The 23,900-nt window shown below is 40.1% G+C and overlaps 1 protein-coding gene across 5 annotated transcripts in view; it reads right to left on the reverse strand.

Moving 5' to 3' along the window:
- Window positions 1-1,821: 1,821 nt before the first annotated feature.
- Window positions 1,822-23,900, reverse strand: part of LOC308412922 (contactin-associated protein-like 4) — a 126,700-nt gene continuing 104,621 nt past the window's right edge. For 4 of the 5 annotated variants that reach the window (XM_080907617.1, XM_080907619.1, XM_080907620.1 and 1 more), the window contains 7 exons: window positions 22,899-23,138; window positions 20,792-21,016; window positions 15,202-15,335; window positions 11,146-11,233; window positions 4,574-4,792; window positions 3,667-3,738; window positions 1,822-2,632 (listed from right to left, as the gene is read on the reverse strand). In XM_080907617.1, the coding sequence (XP_080763743.1) occupies window positions 2,436-2,632; window positions 3,667-3,738; window positions 4,574-4,792; window positions 11,146-11,233; window positions 15,202-15,335; window positions 20,792-21,016; window positions 22,899-23,138 (1,175 nt within the window). In that variant the 3' untranslated portion in view covers window positions 1,822-2,435. The remainder of the gene's footprint in view (window positions 2,633-3,666; window positions 3,739-4,573; window positions 4,793-11,145; window positions 11,234-15,201; window positions 15,336-20,791; window positions 21,017-22,898; window positions 23,139-23,900) is intronic. The other variant, XM_080907618.1, reaches the window with a different exon arrangement.

Raw genomic sequence — 23,900 nt, forward strand, 5'->3', positions numbered from 1 at the left:
CATATATAAAGGTTTGTATAAATCAATCCAGAAAATTTACAGGGATGAAGTCATAGTATCATGAAGTATCCAGTGAAGTTAGTAAGGCTTCTATTAATGATTTTTCTTTTTTTCATGAGGAATTTCTTGAGCTACACTGAACAAAAGAACTGATTTCCATCCCGTCGTAGAAGGTTAGCTGACTCAGCACATCCGTTTTAAAATTTCTGAATTAAAGTGTCAGACTGAAATTATATAAAAAAAATCATCTGACTTTGATAACTGTTCACATGACATGAACTTACATATCAATTAGAGAATGTATTTTTAGGGTCATAATATTAAGACTTGAAAAAAAAAACAACACATTTTGGATACCATTGTGCACAGCCTTTCCCAGAGAAAAATGTACTACTGTACTTTAGCTACTGTATTGAGAGTTCGTCATTCCAGCTCTGGTTATATAACCAACCACATCCCAGGACTGCAGCCCTGACACACGGCTGCTCCCCTATCTGTCTCTCTCTTTCGGTGAACAGCCTTATAAATAAACAAACGAGACAGCCAATAGATGACAGCCATACAAACCATGACTGTTTTGCTGAACAAAAGATTTAAAAAATATAATAAAATAAAAAGAGTGGCTGTGTTTTGGACCTTCATATTTCTCAGAATTAATTAGAACCATATTCTGTACCAAGATGTGAATACTGGAGTGGAAAAAATCAAAGCTACTGATCGTACAGTTGGAAAAACTCAGCAAACTACTCAGACACACTGCCATGTATAACATAGCAAATAGTCAGTGTCACAATGTAATTAAAGAAATCTTTAGACTAGCAAACTAGTCAATTTTTATCTCTTGCTTAAATGATAATTGCAAATTGGTGACCAGGCACGTCTGTAGTACACATCCTGTACCGACGGTGTAACAAGTTGGGAAATCTTTTTAGTTCTGGTTTGGTCTCATAAAAAGATATTTGGCTCTTTTGCTGCTCAATGCTCCATTACATTACACACGGAGCCTGATGTTTGAGCCGGTGTCCTGGCAAAACACCCTACCTATCAAGCTGTCCTACTTGTTGTTACTGCGCATGCGCACAACTCAAAACGGCCATATTTTAGGTGTTAATACTACACGCCTATTCTTTGATCCTACCCTTTCGTGCATGGGAAAAAAGGTTATTATTATATATTTTACTTCTTTATTACAGTGGATACTTGTTTTCCTTAAGCTGTTGTCAGTTTGTTAACTTTTCAAGCTAACATGCGTTTTGTTTCTTTGTGCAAAAATACTCCAATTTGGAGTCTCAATTAAAGTCATATTTCAAGTCTTGATTCAGTACTTCTAAACTTCTGTAAACTGGCGTACAGCTTAAACCTTGTCCTACCTAAATAAATAACAGCAGTGTGATTTGGCCATCAGAACGTCCTACCGTCCTATGTACGATGGAGGTATAAACCACGTAAGATAGCATATTCTGATAAGGTAGCACAGACTGATAGACATGACTATAATTTACGTTACAGTAGGATGTCTTGACAAAGTAGGACGTTTTGTCAGAACACCGGTACCACAGTGGGCCTTTTTTGTGAATACAGCTGTCTACTGACACCAAAGATGATGCTTTGAGTGGTGAGCTTGAACACAAAGCTTTGGGCCTAATGGCTGAACAGCGAGTGAAAAAACCTACAACGGACCATCACCTGAATCACTAAGACAATAACAACCTTTGTGGTAACATTGCTTTCTTATTGTCAGGATACACATTTTCCGTCAACAGTGATCAAACTCATAACTTTGGAATGTGTTTGTGTGATGAGGAATAATTTCTACGGATGTAATTCGCATATACTGTATATTTAGACCACTGACCTCACAAACGTTAATGAAAACTCGAGAAGGGGTTAAAAACAGCCAGTTACTGGGAAGAATAGCTGGAAACATGAAAAAGGTAAATATAAAATATCCATGGATGGCTTTTGTTGGATCATTTGAAATGCAGGCAAATGTCTCGCAGGCAGTTTGGAGTTTATCCCCATCTTTCTCCAGGTGAAATCCAAACAGAAGACAGCTTCACACTCTCCCTGCCCATGCACAATAAAAATACTGTTACCTCCATTATTTCCAACATTTCAACATTAGCCAGATTGTTACAAAGACATTATTCAGTGTTTCACATTGCTGAATATTTACAGTTGCTTGAACAAGTATATCAACACCCTTAAAGTCCAACGCTGTTGCATCAGTGTATTCACATTTTACATTAAGCAACAGAAAGACAACACTGAAAATTGTTCTTCTTTGTTTTTCACATGCTGCAGAGCCACTTCTGTCATAGAAGTGTCTGAGTGGCTCTCGAGTGCACTGCAAAGTCCCAAGGCGTGTCAAGATGCGTCTGTCTGCAGCTTCGGGTCCAAAAGCCCAGCAGTGCATCAGGTCATCGGGCCTCCAGTTAAATGAAATACTCCTTTGGGTTTTCAGTGGAGAGATTCTGGGAGTCAGCCTGGTTGTTAAAAGGAAAGTCTTGGCTGTCCTCCTGTTTGACTCCCTTCACTTCCTTGTTACGATATGTATCCTTCCTCCGGTAGAGGAATCTGGCCGTTATCGCCAGTGCAGTCACAATCACAAAGATGACTACTGCAATGACACCTGTAAGGTAAAAGGATTTTGTAGCATATCAGATATCACCTTTCAGAGTTCAATGTGGTTGAATGTTCTGACGTTATTGTAGCTGATGTATGGATTAGAAGAAAACTCTTCCCCTCGTAGTACCATCTCTAAATGTTTTGATTATCTTGCTAATCGCACTTTAGAGAACATTAAACACCAGTTTAAATCTTTTGAAGCCATCACGCTCTTCTGCTCTGTTGAGCACATTTGGGAATACGAGAGCAGGTTCCATTTAATTGGCATTCCAGAATCCATCTGAAATCAATTTCATACTATGTTACATTATAAAGTGACCAGAGGTTTTAAGATAAGAGCAGAAAAAGTTTTCCCATCAGCAAATCATCCCTACATTGGTTTAATTAGATGGGCTGCCCTTTGTGTACTGGATGGTTTAATGGACAGTTTTAAATGACTTTTCTCTGAGTCTCACCTTTTCTATCTGCACAATTATAGATTGAACCTTTTCAGTCTTCACTTTGAATCAATCCGTGCTGGCAGAGCAGCAAAGTTTTAAATGAGTTTTAAATGGACTCCTGCCTGGTAGACCACTTTACTCTTTCTTGGAGTTCAACCTCTCTCCACAACCTGATTCGCTTGAACTCATCACTTTTTTTAAATAAAAAGGCACCAGAAAAGCACATGAAATTTCATTATTTTTAGTCAAGGGCAATACGATTGACATGATAAAACAACTATTTTCCACTGAAGCAGTGCTGGTGTCCAATTTTCCACCACAAATAACACGGACACCGATGTCAGGAGTTCTATCTTTAAGCCAAGCAATTTTGTTGTTGCTTAAAAAGAATCGCCAACAAATCACAGATGCAGGCCAATTTCTGTTTGCTGTCATTCTCCTCACACAAAAATAACCAAACCTCTGCTGAAAATGTTGCACAAATCTCTTGAAATGTAGGTAACGAGGTGTAACTGCCTGCACACCAGCACTGCACGGGTGGAAAATGGCTATAAGTAAAGTCCAGTGAAGAAGATACAAAGGTAAAGCAGTTTAGTACCTCCAATTAGGGCCGAGTCAATCCTGATGGAATTGACTAAGGGCACACCTGAACCCACTGAACCAGACTGGTCTACAGGAGAGAGAGAGGGAAAGAAAAAGGTGGAGAAAGCTAAGGACAAGAATGTGAAAAACCAAAGGACTCCAAGAATAAAAACAAGGAAGAACAGCCAAAATCATTCACACCAGAAGAAAGAAGCACAACAAGAGGCAAAATTAGAATAAAGAAAGAAATGAGATCAAATCAGAGTCAGAAAATGAAAAGCAGAGACTCAAAAAGAAAAAAAAAAGCCCAACCCATCAGATCAGGGAAGATTACTTGAGCTCTACAAGTGACTGCTGTAAAGCATTGCAAACTGGATTAGAAAGAACCCAAAGGATGGAAATCCCAAACGAATCTCCTGTGTCTCAAACTCATTAAATCATCAGTCATACTGTTGTTAGACTCCCAAAACAAGGAGCATACTTCACGTAATTAACAAGCCATTTCTGAGCTGCAGCTTTCATTCAGTTTCAGTGCAAAAATGAAAGACAGCAGGAAATATATGCCACCCTAATCACAGAATCAACTCCAAACCCCATTGGCCAGATTGTTTTTTGCATTACGTGGCATCATAGTTTTTGTAATAAATTTGCCTGTGTACTGTTGTAGTGCAATCAATTACACTGGCCTTCAACGTTTGTCCTGAGAAATAAATATTTTGATATTATGATGATGAAATGCATTGTTGACGTAGCTCCTGTGGAGTTGAAGTGCTAGTATAAGCAAAAAAGATGGTAAGTTTTCATTTAAAGGCTTTATATTTGTACATGTAGATGTTCAGCCAAAACTTTTAATAAATGTTACATATTTATATTTTCAAAGATTATAACATAATAACAAGTCAGATGTCTCCTCCTTTTCTCACCTGACAGGTGGTGTGTGTTCTCAGCTGAATAGGAATTGGCAGAAGCTGCGGAGCCGCAGTTGGACTGAGCTAAAGGTCCAGTGATGATGACGGGGCTGGAGTTGGGGCGGAGCAGAGCTTCTTTCAGAGGGCTGATGGTGTTAAAGTGGACAACTGACAGGCAGCCTGTAAAACCGAGGGAAGCCAACCTGGATAGGTCTGCATCCAGGTCATCAGACTCTGGAGAGAGAAAATGAGCAAGATAGAAAATGTGTAGTGAGCAGTGAGGATCCAAAGGCAGGGCACAGGAGTTGGCCTCAAAGAGCAAATAACAAAATGGATAAAGTTAAAAAAAGTAAGTAAATAACCCCCTATTTGTGAAGGAAGAAACACTGTCAATATACACAGTGACTGAACAGAGGTTTGTAGATGGGTATGAAAACAGACTAATGACTTGCATGGGAGAAACAGGATGTAAATAAAACATAAACATAATAAATTACTGACAAGACACAAGAGGAGAAAAAAGGGAGGGGTAAAGAGTTCAGATGTAAAACAAAAGAAGAAAAACCGGAAGAAACTGAGACACAATAAAAATGAAGAGAAGGAAATAAGGAAGAAACAATACAACTTATCGAAGGCAAACAAAACATTATGTACAACAAAACACTGCATATATCAAAACGAACACCAACATTCATGCAAAAACTACAGTAGCTGAGTGGGCCATTAGTAATAATTATATTTATAAAGAAAAAGTAACATTCAGGATGCAGATTTTATAATGAAGTACATTATTTGCTGTATAATCTTCCAATTAAATATTATGAATGCATATACCATTGTTCATTAGTAATAGCGAAGCCAGTTTTCTGAGGGTTAACAGGGACACATTTATTAGTTAAATCTGTGTCTATGGAAACTGCCACACGCTAAATAATTTCAGCATGCAGAAGTGCAGATGCAATGTGATCTGATTATACGTCCAGGCTTGGCTTTTCCAGTCTGGGCAATCACGAGGTGACAGGCGGTGTACAACCTGGACAGGTTGCTAGTGTGTTGCTACGATCATCTGATTATCATCCACACACCATTTTAAAAGGTACAGAAATCTTCTATTTATATACTGGCAGCATGCAGACAGAAGGGCAGATTGCACTTTTCTCCCTGGTTCATTTTAGCAATATGTTAACTTGAACTCTGTTAAGCGAATCAGTTTTGTTGATTGCATTACTGATTATCTGTTGGTGAATTGTATGCTCACTTGGGTGATGGCACCAGCAAGACACAAATTGCTGCTCAATCCTGAAAGTCCCAATTTCCAGGGTTCAACATAAAGTTCCATTCATGTTATAGTGACCGCCTTGTAAAAATGCTCATATTTACATTAACATCTATTTAAAAGGCATGTCTACAACAACAATTTTGGTTGTTACAGCTAGTTGCTCCCTTAGTCAAACCATAGGATGGATCTTTTTGTTGCACTTTTGACAGGTGGATAAGTGGTTGCCTCCTGCATCACTTCCACTAATTAGGGTCACAAAACTGGACTTTTAAAAAAACAAAACAAAAACCTTTTAGAGCATTTTTAATGCAAGTATCTGATGAATAATATGCTTTGCAATGTGGTTAGCTTAGCTATGGCCTATTTGCAAGTTCAACCTCTCCCAGTCTGTTGTGGCTCTGACAAAGATGGGGATAGTGTGACATGATCCATTGGATTGATCATGTTTTTAGGTCGGAATTCTTACTTTCCGTTATTCAGGTTTTTATGGTTTAGATTTTTGTATTAGTGTCTTCTTCTTGTGTTCCCTTTTGTATCAAGTTTCTAGTGAGTTTCCTTGTCGGTGTTAATTTGTGTTCTTTTGTCATTTCCTGTCTTATTTGGATAATTTTCTTGCATCTTGTTTTGTGTTTCACTATCTCCTCTGACTCGCTGTCTTGACTGTCTTCACCTGTTGCTCGTTACCCTCCTGTATCAAATCCTTAGAATTAATCACAGGAAACTGACTATCTTTGTCGTTGTATTTATTGTGCCATTCTGCTTAGTGTAACTTTCTCTGTTAAAGTCCTGTCTAATCATTATGGCTTAATGGTTTGCTATCCCTTCCATCTTGCCCTGTTTGATTGGATATTTATTGTGGACCTGATCATCAGTATTAAAAGCCTGCTTTTTTTTGTTGTGTACGATGTACACAAACTGCAGTTTATGATGCTGTGAATCTGAAGTTAAAGCACCAAAACTGATTGCGACAAATCAATGGGTGGCATGTCCATCTTTCATATACAATCATATGATCATCAGCATACACCCAGTCACCTCTGTTATAGCAGTCAGTTATTCTGCTTTCAGTCTGCAACCATCACATTATGAGAGACTCTCCAGCATTATCTCTTGATTTTATTGACTTAGATCCCTCCATCATTCACCTCTGCTCCTTCACAGCAGTGTAAACAGCAGCTGTGGAAGCCCACATTAATGCTGGAAGCAGCTGCACCACTATCTGTTCAGATGACTGAGAGGTGACTGTGGTTTTTACCAGCATACATCTGCATGTTGATGAGAGCAGCAGGAGACACTGCCGCAGCCTGTAAGCTCCTCTCAGCTGATACACCCCCCCCCCCTCTACTTCCAGGTCCATTAGTTAGGCTGATGGATGACAGGGTTGAAGGCGAGTGACAGAGAATCTACTTTCCTGATGTTTTCCTGATCTGACTTTCTGCCTCCTCTAGTTCGACTGCAGGGTAACATTCTGACATGACAGTTTGAAAACTTGGTGTGCTGTACTAAGGTCTATTGCAATATACAGTAGTGGTGCTTTACCTCTTGTTCTTAAATGTAGTTGCTGTAATTGACCGAGATTTTCCTATACACCAACATTAGCTAGATAAATGAAGAAATGAAGTTCACACTCACTACTTACATCCTACTAAAGTGGTTCCTTTGAAAACCAGTTTATTTATATTTTTAAAATTCCTTTTCTTTCATGATATAGCTTAAGAGTACTTATGGAAATCTCTGATACATGGAAGGAAAATGTGTATTTTTCTATTTTTGTTCCACTGTTAGTTGTTCTTTTTATGAAAGAGCTGTGACTGCAGCCTGTGGTCTCCCAGACGCTTATTCACAGTTCATATCTTAGTCCATCTTTCATGGAGGCACCGAGGGAAAAAATTACTGGCTTTTTAAAAATTGTAAAAACTGTAATCACACCAACACTGTTTCAAGTCTCTGCCCATGACTGGAGTGGAAGTGGAAAAAGCAACACACTACAGAAATAGTTGATTCCCATTTAAAAGTTTAAAACTTATGTGGAAGAAGCACATTCAAGTAGTCAGAATGAGACCTCCAGGGATGAGCAGTGCTGGAGCAGTCCAAAGGTACACAAGATCTGCACTAGATAGAGATGATATAATTATTATAGTATATAATAATAACTATTATTTTTCTTTTTTTAGTTTATCTAGAAAAAACAGCTGGCTCATTTGGGAGGGACTCAGAGTAGAGCTGCTACTCCTCCACATTGAAAGAGGCCAGCTGTGGTGGTTCAGACATTTGATTAGGAGTCCTCTTGGGGGTGAGGTGTTCCGCTTATGTCCTACAGGAAGGAGGACATGCCAGAGGGATAACTTCTCTCAGCCTGGGAACACTTACGTAGGTCATTTTTATGCTCACTGCATCGCTTGTGTCGCGTGATGCGCATATGTAAGAGACATAAAGACACACAGAGGAAGATGTTGCATCTGTTTGAAAATGTGAGTTTGTGTAAAGAAATTTGCAAAAAAAAATGCTGATGCCCCGGCAACATAGCCCCAGATACACAGCAGAAAACGGATGGATGGATGGATGGATTTATCAACACTAGGAACTTAAATCTTAAATTAAGGCAGAAATGTGCCGGTTCCATTTATGATACAGTTCAGATCAATCCAGCTCGATTAAATCCAGTCCTAATCACAGGAAGCTAAAAGCAAAAACTTGCAATTATTTCTTTGTTTCTGCTCTATACATCTGGAAAGACTGTTCCTCTTAGATGATAGCACAGTTTTAAGGAAAATGCATTTATGGGTTGAGCAGCTGAGTTGAGTACATGGTGATGGCACGATAAACTTGCCTTTACTGTTGTGAACAGCAAAGAAAGATTTTCATTGCACAGGCAAACGTCTCTTGCAGGGAAACATGTACTGTGTATAATACAACTTTGAAACTTGAAATGTATTGTGCCAAGCTTGTTTTTTTGTATATACAGCAGTATATTTGCAGATAAGTTTCTTTCTTCCTGTTAAAAATGAACTTTAAGGGTTCTACAGGTGGGGTGTCAAACGTATTTAATATTTTTCGATTATTAATGGCTCGTCAGTATGTGGGAGCCGAATCCTCAACCTGGCTGAGAATCCACACAGGCAGGGGTGGGGCTTTATTTTGATGGGCACACCATGCAGCCACTAACACGCAAAGATAGACTGGAACCATAGCATGGGGGGAAAGGAAGGGGGGCAGACGTTCCAAAGACAGCCAGTGTACAGGTCGGATTTAAACACGAGCATGTTGGGAAAAGTGAAGAAATGAGCGGAAACTTAAAATAAGAAGCATCTGGCTGCATTTCAATGATATTGAGTATCTGAGTGTCTAAATGAGTGTCACAGGCCTGAATGGGTGCTTGAAGCCATTTATAATTCTTGTATAATTCTAATTCTAGAAACACAACAAAAAAGAAATTTTGGACGTTTAACTGTATTTTCAGTTTTAAATTTTTTCAGTTTTTCCCAGTGATAAAAAACTCCCTTTTTCATACTACACAAAGTAATTAAGCAATAAACAATTAACTTGTTGAAACCCAATGCTCACGGTATTGGGGGACAAGAGGGAGAACATCTGGTTTAATGGGATGTACTGCCAGATCTGTTATTTAAATATAGACATGTGTGGGATCCACAGAAACATCAGAATCTCAGCTAAAAGCTCATGTATAGGAATTTCTTTTATTTATGTATTAATCACATTATTTTATTGTATAATGCCTTGGTGACACTGGATTTTAACAAGTCTCACACTCATACATTAAGACAAATGGTGGGGGTGTAGTAAGGAAGTTGGGGGAAGCAGACAGCTCCACAGGAAGAATCTTTTGTCTCTTCGAGGACTCTGGGAGGTAGCAAGGGAGTGTGAACCTTAAGGTGTGAAACAGCTGTGTACTGCCTTTTGTTCCTGGAGAAGGTATTTAACTGAGAGCCATGCTAGGCTCAGAGAGACTTTGCTGACCGTCTGCCCCGCGGTCATGTAGGCTCTTCACAAGCTTGGTTTTCTGTTCTTTGTGTGTTTGGATTAAAGAATGTTAGCTACCGCTCGTCTGCAGGCTTTATTTAAATGGAAAAACTTCCACAACATTCACAAAATGATTTGAGCGACCACCAAACAGCTAAAATAGCAAATGATTAAAAAGCAGGTAAACAGATTCCCCCCCAGCAAGCAAGCAAGCAAGCAAGCAAGCAAGCAAGCAAACAAACAAACAAACAAACACAAACAAAAAAAACCTGGACAATCCGGGCAATGAGTTACCAGAACATTTTCTGCCATTTTACACTTTTCTTTTTCAATTTAAGTCCAAAGAGTCATGCTAACAAGTTTCTTTCTTTGTCACAGCAGCGTTTTCTTTATCATGCACACAAACAGTTAAATATGTAACCTTTTTACACTGACAGAAAGGGGAGCTTCAGACGCGGACTACACCTTTCTTGGCTGCTGCCTCCAAGCACATTGTGCGCTGTCTATCTTGCGTGCTGCACAATAGCGTTTAATATTTAGTATCTACTGTTATCTACTGCTAGCTAGTTTATTGTGATGGTGCTGTATTTATTATGTTGTTGTTTTTTTCTCCGTACAGGTGATCCAGGTGTTTTGTTTGTTTTTCTTTCTTTCTTCCCCCTTTCTCACCGTCTCTTCTCCCCTCTGTTTTTCTTTCTCTCCCTGTCTTTCTTTCATTCTTTCTCCCTGTCCTATCTCCCAGTCATGTCTGTCCCGTTTGCAACCGAAAATAAAATAAATACATAATTATAATAAAGGTCAATCAAATGGACCAATATGGCAAGGCCATGATGCCGCTTGGCATCTTTCTTGGCCTTAAGACAACAATTCTGATGGCTAAAGATCCAAACGAGACGACAAAAAAAAAAAGAAAAGAAAGGGGAGCTTCACTGGCCTGCTTAAGATCAAAGTGGGCTATATGTGGCCTGTGGTGTAAAATGAGTTTGACACCCCTGCTCTACAGTAATCGGCAACTCCGTCCGAATATCAGAAAAAAGTTGTTGCTGCAGTCCAAGATTGTAGAGTGCATCCCCAAAACCCAGAAACTACTTAAAATATCTTTTGTTTACTTCTTGACTCAACATTTCTGAGCACTCAGTACTAAGATGAAAATATCCCTTTGTCCAGCTAACAGCTCTGGCTCCATGTATTACAGTCAGTTTTTCTAAGAAAGCTCACGCTGAGAGTCAGGCACCAAACTTCTCAGAGCTGTTATCAAATAAATGTGAGTCTGAGTGCTCCCTAACTAAAAATACATTCTGTCTTCTTTTACTGTGTCCTCACTCACCGTGCACTCTGCCCAACACCAGCGACTTGATTGCATTAAATTCCCCGTCAGATGTCAGGTTGAAGTCTTCTCTGGCATTTTGGTCAATCTGAAAAAAAGAAATAAATAAATTGGCTTTTGTTCAACCTTTAATTTTTAAAGTAGAATACAATACAGGATAATTTAAGACAAATAAAAGCACAGAAAATTAAAAGATCTGAATACAAATTAATGATTAAAAAAACAAAAGGAAAGTTTTTGAAATATTAGAACAATTAAGAAAAATGAAAACTGAAAGTTGAAAGTGCATCAACTAGGACATGAACAGCTGGAAGTGGAATAAGATCAAATTAAAATTTTAAAATGCCCTAGGCATAAAAACGAGCAAAGTATTACATTGTTCTGTGAGCTATTCTAGTTATTAGATGCAGTGAGTATTACTTTCATGCCAGTCATTACTTTTCAGTCAGCGGTGACGTGAATCTGGCACTCCATCCTTTTTAAATTTGATTTTTTTTTTTTTTTAATGTTCAGCTTTCCCTTTATCTCAACAGCTCAAAGGGAGGAATGAGCAACAGAGTCCAAACTTGCAGTTAAAAACATTCAGTCATCCAGAATGAAATTCACCACTGGAGATTATTTTAATTAGAGCAGCTCCACAGAGAGTATCTCACCATGTGGCCGTGAAGAAGAAAACCTAGTCAAAATCATAACTGAAGTTTCCATCAAAGGGGGAAAAAAAAGAAAAACTTTTGTAAGTCATTATAAATGCTGATTACTTCAACAAGACATCTACTGTTTGAAGTAACATTTACTTGAGGTCATAGCTACACTTCTTTATCGTAAAGCTGCAGAATGGTGTATTTACAAGACCTATTAGGAGAAATGGAAAAAGCATTCATAATGATCTTTGGTTCAGGCCCAGAACAGCTTCATGAGTGAGGGGAGAGGGGAGGATTAACAGATGGCTGTTATTATGGTGAGGAGAGGTGAACGTGAAGCAAATCTGTAAGATTTACCGGTTGATCTACGTTGCTACCCAGACCACGGCCACAAGTTGTCACCAAAAGAATGAGGTCATGGATACAAGTGGTGGAAATGAGCTTTTTCTCATGGGTGACAAGGTTCTTCCTTAGAATGAGCTAAAGAGCTCAGTTATTGAGAAAGGGCTTAGATTAGAGCTGCTACTCCTGCACATCGACAAAGGAGCCAGCTGAGGTGGACCAGGGATTTCTTACTGGGAGGAGGCTCGAGGACAGACCCAAGACACCTACCCAGATGTTCCCACAGAGAATGGGACGACAGGGCATCTTTGCTTAAACTGCAGACGACCCAGATGCAGACGTGGATAAGCGACTGAAAATAAAGCGCTGAACAGACCAAAAACAAATAAAATACTAGCTCTGACCTTTCACATTTTTATATTGAACTTAGGGCACATACAAGGCTAAAGAAGAGGGGTGATTTATTGCAATGAATCACATATCTTATGCATTTACACCATTCTGCTTGCTTCTTTCTGCTGCTCTCTTATCTGTAAGAGGTCACCACAGCAGGATATTATTTATTTATTTACTTTTACACTCAATGCCCTTCCTAATGCAACCCTCCAAGGGATTTGTGTTTTTTAAAGGTGTGTGAAAATATGATGAGCTGTAGGTGAAACTGTAATTGGGTTCTTATGTTAAAGTGTACATAGAAGTTTTTGCCAATCCATTACACACATTGTATAAAAAAAACAAGTTGGTGTGAATGAAAGTGAGTGTACTAGGAATCCAAAATTGCCATTAAAAGATTAACTAGAAAAATAAGAACTGCATTTAACCTTGATATGAGGATAATTTACAAGGTCTAAAATACAACAGATGTGCAGTTCCCTCAAACCACATTTTTAATTCAGTAGATAGACATTCACACAGAATAAAGAAACATACTACGTCCCTGTAGTCGAACTTTAGTGAAAAATAGACACAAATAAACTTTACACTGACTCAAACACCGTCTCTCCAACCCAACCTGAAAATTGCTTGCAATAATTGCTTACATTAAATTGTGGAGGCAAGTGAAAAAAATGGCTGAAGTTGCTATTAAACATGCTTAGAATTAAATAATGAAAACTCAAAGACAAGCAGGAAGTCAGAGTTTGTCCACTTTAACTACCTGCTTTGGATACCTATGCAGGGAGAGGCTGATAAAACAATTACTGGTTAAGAAAGCTCCCCTAATTGGGTTTGCAGTTTGCAGTTCTACTGATATGAAATAAGCTCTAGATACATTTTTATAGCCTTAAGCTGATATGATATCACTGAAATTACAGTAGGTTTCCACATATTATAACCTAGATTGGTTCTATTGAACAGGAAGTACCTTTTGCAGTTAGGTCCCTTGTGTTTACACACGGCACCCAAGTCCAGAACTTTATCTTGCTGTCTCTGACAAACTTTGATGTACTATTTTAAGGATCTAATGGAGTGTGTCAGTAAACCTAAAGGAAACGAAACACTGGGCCATCTGATAAGAGTGCAGAAAGAGAGGGCATGATGTATTAGCAGCCCAGGGTGATTTAGTTTTTCATTTTTCATTCGCTCAGGGGGAGAGGATATGACGGTGTCCAATTGTGAGACCACTTTAGAGAGTCTATGCTGCTGGCTGGGTGACAATCGATGAAGGTCACCTGATGTTCCCGAAGCACGTTGTAACAATATAATGACTCAAGGTGATGGAAACCGGTAAGATGAGATGCAACTCATATTTCACTGGAGTCTTGACAAACTGCATCAAGACGAGGTCACCTTATATTTCATCTCAGGGTGTTGATAATTATAGAGACGTCCAGGCTGGTGGCTCCCAGTGAGATTAAGTTTACCTCATATATCATCTGAGGCTGTTGTTAACAAGATGTTAACGCTGTTCATGAGATTTAGATATTTTGAAGTTGATCCATATTTCACCCAGAGCTGTTTTAATGTGTAGTTTATCCCTGCTATCCTTCCATAGCTCTGCAGTAATAACTGGAGCTTCCACGAACTAAATTAACACAGGGATTATTGAGCCTTCCTGAAGCGACATGATGCGACTGGATCAAATGGAAAATAATTTCGGTTAAAAAGTAAAAAACTTTTTAACAAATGGCAACTCGTTTCAGACAAATCATTTTTAAACTGCCAAATCTGCCACATGTTTGTGGGAAACACCTGTGCTATACATTTTATGTCAGTGGTTTCAGGATTATTTTCCATGTTATGACTGATGGTGAAGGAAGTAAAGAAGGAGCCTATGCACAGCTGTGACGTTATCGTATCTGTGACAAATAGAATCTGTGTGCGTGGCATGTTTGAACAATAACATACAGATAGAAAATATTAAATACAGAAGATGACATTTACGTATTTATATTTTTTTATTTTGGGGTCTTTATCTTGAAACTGAACGGAAATGACTTAATTACAGGGGCTGGAAAAGGGAGCACATTAACTTTTCTGTGGAAGTCTATGGACCATAAACGAAACAACATCCAATGCTCTTTAGTGTATAAGTGTCGGGGTTAATAGACTCAGGTTAATAAAAGCAAAAATAAGTCAGGGTTGCCCGATACTGACGGGTAAGTTGTAATAGGACCTATTCACACTGGGCTAATGGAGTTTGTTTTAAAACAGTGAGAGCACAGTGGCATATCTGGGAATAAATGCTCAAGCAGGAACTGCAAAACATTCAATCATTCTTTAAAATAATTTGATTGATCAGAGCATAGTGCTTTTTGTCCCCATCTGGTGGTGAAAAAAACATTGTAACCTTTTATTTTAAAGTGGAAGTCAGTTGAAATGGCAGAAATTACACTCTTCTGTCACTTCAAAGCTGTTAAAATTGAACAGTGTTGTTATTTTGTGTGTAAGGTGAGATGCTCCTCCCTATTTTCTACTCACTCGTGCAGTCCCTGCTTTTGTAGTCTCTTGAAGATTTAAGGAAGCACATATCACCTTGTCGTATACTGTATGCATGTATAGTATAGTGTATATTGCACACAACCTAAGTAAAACCATAAATGTAGTTATACAGTATTTGTGTTCTTTTCCTCACCTGTACAGACACAGAGTCTGTCAGCCTCCTGATGGAGACGGTGTGCAGCTGTCCGTTGGCGAGGCTCCTCACTTTGCTCCTCAGCACTTCGGTGTCTCTGCTGCTGTCCAGCTTGTATCTCACCTCCAGCTTATCTTAATCACACAAACACAAAGTTTTTCCACGTTAAACTTCTTTCTTTCTCTTGACGAAAACATCCGTGTGTTCTATAACCTTTACGAAAAAAACATCCTTAAGAAAAATAACCTTAGATTCGCATCTTTCGGATTCATCACTGAGTTAATAAAGCTTTCCATTTTAAGAGGATTAAGAGGTAATTCCCTATCAATAACAAAACTCTAAATCTAATTAATTTTCCTAATATACAGAGCATTAGGAGCGGATTAATATAAAGCAACGTTATTTCTTTGGGGCTTTTAAGATTAAAATCAAGGATATGAAATTATACATTGTCCTTCAAACGCATCCATGTTATCAGGATAATATTTTTCAATTATAAATAATCCCATAAGAAACACTTCATAATCATGATTCACTGTGTTCATCTTTTAATTAGGTGTATTTACCAAAAGGGAATAATTACTTGATGTATTAAAGCTCATTCCCGTAGCTGCCATCTCTGATAACGTGGTTTATGCATAAGTTCTTGAAAGCAAGACTTAAGTGATTAACAATGAATATCTCTCATTTTGGCTGAAGAATGTTCAAGTGCAGCAAAGGAAATAAGCAGAACAAGAGAGAGCTCTTAAGGATTTCACTGGACACGTTTAAGCACATTTACCTGTCAACTCCCCGGTCAGCATGAGGCCTTAATAACTCAGAGAAAGCCGACAGACAACAGGGCATTAACAGCAGAAAAAAAACAAACATTTATAGCTAACCAAGCAGCATAGTGCCAATTTTATTGCTGGATGCTGAAAATGCCATTCATCATCCAAACTCTTATTCCTGCAGCACTTTTTCAAAGACAAAACAGCTGGACGTGTTAAAAGGCAGGAGAGTAGACAGTAGTAGAGTAGACAGGGATCCAGAGAGAGGATAGATCTGACAGATTCTTATAGATCTTCTGAAGCTGCTAAGTAGAAGAGGAGGAGAAGACTGAGAGAAGCAGGAGAGGGCAGAGCCTGATATGTGGAAAAGATGACGGGAAAGGGGAAAGACTGAGAGGTGAGGAGAACTTTGATAAAAAAACACCCAGCACGCCCCTGCGGGCGGTTTATCCTTCAAGCTCGGGTCCTCTACCAGAGGCCTGGGAGCTTGAGGGTCCTGCGCAGTATCTTAGCTGTTCCCAGGACTGCGCTCTTCTGGACAGAGATCTCCGATGTTATTCCCGGGATCTGCTGGAGCCACTCGCCTAGCTTGGGAGTCACCGCACCTAGTGCTCCGATTACCACGGGGACCACCGTTACCTTCACCCTCCACATCCTCTCGAGCTCTTCTCTGAGCCCTTGGTATTTCTCCAGCTTCTCGTGTTCCTTCTTCCTGATATTGCTGTCATTCGGAACCGCTACATCGATCACTACGGCCGTCTTCTTCTGTTTGTCTACCACCACTATGTCCGGTTGGTTAGCCACCACCATTTTGTCCGTCTGTATCTGGAAGTCCCACAGGATCTTAGCTCGGTCATTCTCCACCACCCTTGGGGGCATCTCCCATTTTGACCTCGGGACTTCCAGGTTATACTCGGCACAGATGTTCCTGTACACTATGCCGGCCACTTGGTTATGGCGTTCCATGTATGCCTTGCCTGCTAGCATCTTGCACCCTGCTGTTATGTGCTGGATTGTCTCTGGGGCATCTTTACACAGCCTGCACCTGGGGTCTTGCCTGGTGTGATAGACCCCAGCCTCTATGGATCTTGTACTCAGAGCTTGTTCTTGTGCTGCCATGATTAGTGCCTCTGTGCTGTCTTTCAGTCCAGCTTTGTCCAGCCACTGGTAGGATTTCTGGATATCAGCCACCTCCTCTATCTGCCGGTGGTACATACCGTGCAGGGGCCTGTCCTTCCATGATGGTTCCTCGTTTCCCTCCTCTTTCTTGGGTTTCTGCTGCCTGAGGTATTCACTGAGCACTCGGTCAGTTGGGGCCATCTTCCCAATGTATTCTTGGATGTTCCTTGTCTCATCCTGGACTGTGGTGCTGACACTCACCAGTCCCCGGCCCCCTTCCTTCCGCTTAGCGTACAGCCTCAGGGTGCTGGACTTGGGGTGAAACCCTCCATGCATGGTAAGGAGCTTTCTTGTCTTTATGTCAGTGGCTTCTATCTCCTCCTTTGGCCAGCCTATTACCCCAGCAGGGTACCTGATCACGGGCAGGGCGTACGTGTTGATGGCCCGGATCTTGTTCTTACCATTCAGCTGACTCCTCAGGACTTGCCTGACCCTCTGCAGGTACTTGGTGGTTGCAGCCTTTCTAGCGGCCTCTTCATGGTTCCCATTTGCCTGCGGGATCCCCAGGTACTTGTAACTGTCCTCTATGTCTGCAATGTTGCCTTCTGGTAGTTCAATCCCCTCAGTTCTGACTACCTTCCCTCTCTTTGATACCATCCGACTACACTTCTCCAGTCCGAACGACATTCCAATGTCATTGCTGTATAGCCTGGTAGTGTGGATCAGTGAATTGATGTCTCGTTCACTCTTGGCATACAGCTTGATGTCATCCATGTACAGGAGGTGGCTGACAACTGCTCCGTTCCGTAGTCGGTATCCGTAGCCAGTCTTGTTAATGATCTCACTGAGGGGGTTCAGGCCTATGCAGAACAGCAGTGGGGACAGAGCATCTCCTTGGTAGATCCCGCACTTGATGGTGACTTGTGCTATGGGCTTGGAGTTGGCCTCTAGTGTTGTACGCCACATCCCCATTGAGTTCCTGATGAAGGCTCTTAGGGTCCCATTGATCTTGTACAATTCTAGGCATTCCAGTATCCAGCTGTGGGGCATTGAGTCATAGGCCTTCTTGTAATCAATCCAGGCAGTGCACAGGTTGGTCAGTCTGGTCTTGCAGTCTCGGCTGACTGTTCTGTCTACCAGTAGCTGGTGTTTTGCACCTCTGGTATTCTTGCCAATTCCTTTCTGTGTCCCGCTCATGTATTGACCCATGTGCCTGTTCATCTTAGCCGATATGATGCCTGACAGGAGCTTCCATGTAGTACTGAGGCAGGTTATTGGTTGGTAGTTGGAGGGGACCGGTCCCTTCTTGGGGTCCTTGGGGATCAGGACCGTCCGGCCTTCAGTTAGCCATTCCGGGTGTCTCTCGTTAACTAGCAGCTGGTTCATTTGTGCTGCCAGACGCTCGTGGACTGCAGTCAGCTTCTTCAGCCAGTAGGCGTGAACCATGTCGGGCCCTGGTGCTGTCCAACTCTTCATACTGGAGACCCTTTCTTGGATATCTGCCACTGTGATGGTTACTGGACCCTGTTCAGGGAGGTCGCTGTGGTCTGCCCTCAGATCCTCTAGCCACTGAGCATTGCCGTTATGGGTTGCGTCCTTCTCCCATATGCTCTTCCAGTATTGCTCCGTCTCCAGCCTTGGTGGTGCTGTTCTCTTATTGTTCCCTTGCCACTGAGAGTACACCTTTGCTGGTTCTGTGGAGAACAGCTGGTTTATTCTCCTGCTTTCTATCTCTCTGGTGTACCTCCTCAAGCGGCTGGCCAAGGCTGTGAGTCTTTGCTTGGCAGTTTCCAAGGCCTCAGGTATGGACAGCTTGCTGTATTTCTTAGGCACCTTATTTGTCGCACCTTGCTGCAACTCCGTTATATATATATATATATATATATATATATATATATATATATATATATATATATATATATATATATATATATATATATATATGAAATATGAAATATTTTTATATATATATATATATATATATATATATATATATATATATATATATATATATATATGTATATATATATATATATATATATATATATATATATATATATATGTATATATGTATATGTGTATATATAATGTCCGATACCGATATCATAAATTTGGATATCTGCCGATACCGATATGAATCCGATATAGTGTTTTTTAATCAACAAAACTGTTTTTTAAATATCTTGCTGCATTTTGTATAAGTTCATACTCAAGTTTAAAACAACAACTACACTAAAGCTATTCTGTTATACCTATATGCAAAAAAAAAAAATTTCATAGTTCAGCAATACTGATCAATCTAATAAACTTAAACCTACACCATCCTCACTATTCTGGTATTTTAAAGAGTACTTAGCGTAAATATTAAGCAACCTAACTAATAGGGTTCCAACTCCCAGCAACAACAAAAATAAATAAATAAAAAATAGGGAACCACCCCTCACGCTCCACCTCATGATGCTTAATCAACGTAATCAACCTTAATTTGATGCAGTGTGAAAAAAAAAATGCACAGAAATCAATTATTTTTCAAGAAATATTAAATAGATTCAACATCTTTCTTCAACAGAATTGCAGACTGCACAGATGGTACCTTCCCAAAGGAAAAAGTACTATAGCTTACTAGGGTATATATATTAGACTTAATAGTCACTATATACAGTAATTGACTTCTATTCATTTTACATCAGATTAAAACTTTGGGTGTAAGATTCGGATAATTATTTATTAAAAGCTAGACATTTTAAATGAGAATAAGAAAGAAAAGTATGTCTTTGTGCCCCCTTTTCCTTGTTAATGCCCTATCGGCCCCCCTGGCTAAACTTTGCTAGATCCGCCCCTGCACAGTTACCAGCGTCAGCTACGTAGAAAAAGATCCTCGAGTAGAAAGTAATAATAAATAAATTCTAACAACAGCTGATTAAGCTTAAACGTGCTGCTGTTGTTCAGCCGATGGTTTCCTCTTTCTGGTGCAAAGTGGGCCAAAAACAAACCAGAGAGATGGACTCGTGACAGAAAAGCCGATCAGCTGATCATTAAGCAGTTTCATGATTGAAGTAGCAGCCAGAAGAGGCAGTCGCTCCATATATCGTTTGGTAAGCTTAACGCAGGAATGCTTTACAAACATTCAGAGATGGACTTACACACTTGCTTTACTTCTCTCGGGGATAACTTTGTCGGAGATGAAATGCCGGGTTGCTAGCGAAGCTCCACATGCTATCCAGACCACTGACAGGTCCCGCATGCCACAGCCGCTCTATCACGTGATGCATACTGCTCCACGTGCTAACGTTCTGAGGTGAGTTACGGCGTGTTGCAAGTTTTGTGAGGTGCTTTCGTGATATTTAATGGATCGGATTACATTTTTTATTTTTCTCCGATATCCGATCCAGTAATTTAGGTCAGTATCGGACCGATACCGATACGCAATATCGGATCGGTCCATCTCTAATCCATACTGAAGGAAAAGATGGATCATTAACAGGAAAGAATTACAGAAAGATATTTAGAGGGTGAAACAGTTGGTTCATAAATAACAGAAGACATTCAACCTCAAGTCTGAAGGACGAAGAGGAGAGAGACCAAACTGAACATGGAGAAGAAGAAATGCAAACAGAAGCCCTCTTAAATTTGTCATCAGGTATAAAAACTTTTGAAAAATTAAAAGTTTTGTCTTACTGTAAGACAGGTGTTCTCCTCACCATGTTTATTGATGAGCACAGCCAGGTATTCTCTGTAGTAGGAGCTGACGTAGAGCAGCAGAGCTGGACTCTGGTTCGTCCTGAAGCTCAGGGAGACGTTTTCTCCTCTGAGCGTCATGTCAGAGTAGATGGAGGATGGCAGAGCGCTGCTGTTCCTGCTCATCTCGTAGGGCTCCTTGAAGGTGTAGCTGACAGATGTTCCTGACTTGAAGCTGGCTGACACCTCTGGAAGAAAGCGGCCACAGAAAGGTTATAGCACCTACCTACCTCTATTATTATTATTGTTATTATCTTTTTTTTAGCCATGTTATCGCTGACATTTTTCATAGATTCAACTAAAAAAGTGGGAACAAATTATACAAGATACAATTTAAAATAGGTTCTCTGCTAAGCTGCTATGTTTAGACACAGCACTGATTAAGCTCTTGAGCTAGCTGCCTTTTATTTATGCCTGTATGATTCGTAGGTTAGTGTGAAGTACCAAAAGAAACAAACAAACAAAAAATTATATATATATAAGGACTGGACTAAAAAAAAGTTAAAAAGCAGCCAATGTCCAAAGAAGAACTTTGAAAGATTTTTAGAAAGTCTGGAGAACCTCTGATCATGAACACTTAAAAAAAAACTACAAAAATGTCTGGCTCATTGCAAGCGAGAAGTGAGGGATGGCTCAAGACGTTTGCACACATTTGCATGTACATGAGCAGATCATTGGATTAAATAGATCCTGTGTTGTTTTTCCTCTGATAGAAATGACAAAATGTACAATTCACATATCTAAGGTTGCCTCTCAGTTTCAATATTCAGTTGCTACTGGTTATTCAAAAACTCTTTAAGTTAACAATTTCACATAGCCTAAATAGTTTTTAACACCACAAGAATGTTCTGAAAAAATACTGGAGCAGGAAGAAAAACAAATACTAATCACCTAAAGTTTGGCTTCAACTTTAAATACAGTTGTATCTGTTCTCTATTCAACTAATGAATCAAAGCAATTAAACACACTTGTGGGACATCAGCAGGCTGAAGAGAGTAGGTGCCAGCAGCGGGAATGAAAGAGGGGTGGAGAGTCCTCTTAACCAGCTGAACTCAGTGAAATGTTTGTGCCCAGACATAGAGTTCAATGTGAAGATGCATCATTAATGCAATGAATTTACATCAAACCAAAATACTTTGAGTACTTTTTAACGAGTGTCAACTGCAGAAAAACGATTCTGTGAAACAATATAGATGAATACCTTAACCTTAACATCCACTCTGAATATTCGTATTTATTTTTATTACCATATCCATTTATTTTGAGTTTCATTATTATGATAATTCGTCCTATTATAGTTCACTTTACAAAAATAGAAAACTTTGAATGTCAGTATGTTCTACCTGACTTCACAGGGATGTAAACACAGAGTTGATTCTCGGGCTCGAGGACTCCTCCAGCAGCAACCACAAGCTGACACATAACCACAGCTTTAACCTTGGCTTGTAGGATATAAGAGCTTATGAAATTAAATGTAAAGCCGAGGAAAGATGTCAGACACATTAAGTGGCTCTGTGCAGCATGTGTTTATAACAGGTCTCCTATAGCGACGTCAAGACAGGTGGAACCATTAATGTTGCTCAGTTCAGAAGAAAACACGACCTTTTAATGGCTTCAGCTTTTGAGAATTTTGTCAACAGAATGTAAACGCTTCCTGTCACTTCCTGTTGTCTGACTTGTTGATGTTACTTTTATTTATTTATTTATTTTGAAAACTTCCCTGTTGATGAACTTTTTAACAGAACTTCTGTAAAAAATTCCAAGATGTGCCAGTTTTCTAGTTTACACCATGTAACTCAGCAACCAATCGTTGGCAGATCTCCCTACAGTACTGCTTCTTTTGTATTTTTGCATCATCTGTGAGACATACTCGCTCTCTTCCACTCCACTACACTAAGAACTTCAAGGATTTCTACCACGTACTTCTTTATAGGTATTTGACAATGTTGCAAGTGAAATAATTTGAGGATATTTGTTGGCGCCTGTGACAATGAGCTCCTTCAGCTAAACGACATCTTTACAGCATCCAGACATTTTTAAAGTATGACTCTCGCTACACTGTGTGTGTACCTGTTTGGCAGAAGACTCCGGTGTACGCTGACAGGTTACAGTCACAGTGGAAGCCATTAGCTCTCTCCACACAGCGGCCATGGTTCTGGCAGAGCGAGCCGTAGCTGCTGCAGTGACCCGGGCAGCCGGGTTGAACGCCTGGTGTTATCTTCGCCCTCTCCTCCAGGTCCAGAGTGACGCCGTTCAGCTGCAGAGAGCGGATACAGCCGCGGAAGCCCTTCTGCCTGGATGCTGTGCCTCCTGAAATCACAAAAGTTAAGCGCCATTATCTTTACTTTCCACCCTTCTGTGTAGAGATCTTCCCGAGGGGTTGAAATGGTTATATTGCTGATATCACAAGCAATCAAGGCCAAAGCGTGCTCCCCAAGAACAATGATGCAACATCGATTTCTGTGTCTGTTTTCTTTCAGGCTCAGGCTTTGTTTTATTCTAAGTGTGCTGACAAGCCTGTATGTTTTTTATTTCTCCTCCTCCTGTCATCTGTAGCAGATCCACATGTCGCCTCTGCTTCCCCAGAGGCTTCAAACTGTCAACACTATTTCTATGAAATGACACAATGATGAAAACACAATGAGGCAACAAGCTGTAGGTGGAAGGCTGATTTAAAGGTATAACTTTCATCAGTCTGTCTCTATAACATCCTTCCAGCTGCTGACTGTGTGTTTGGCAGCCTTGATGAATTACTGTCTGAACCAGTGTCTGGTTGTATGTCTGAATTTGTAGGGGGAGAGCAGGAAGGCAGATTTTCTTCCCTATACTAGACTTTGCGTTGCTCATTCTTTCCACACTTACCTTACTTGCACACAAACAGTGGAGAAAAATCAAAAATGCATGTCCACTTTTGCAAACACGCATCCCATCCTTTCAAACGTGATGGCACAGCCAGAGTTCAAACCCGACAACCTCCCACTTCTGCAAAGATCGGGGCTCAATCGTTATTGTCCTCAGAGCACAGACGAGGCAAAGCTTTGCTCTGCGTGTTCAAAGCTGACAGCTTCCTAT

The sequence above is a fragment of the Rhamphochromis sp. 'chilingali' genome (genome assembly GCF_963969265.1).
Source record: "Rhamphochromis sp. 'chilingali' genome assembly, chromosome: 16".
Lineage (NCBI taxonomy): Eukaryota > Metazoa > Chordata > Actinopteri > Cichliformes > Cichlidae > Rhamphochromis > Rhamphochromis sp. 'chilingali'.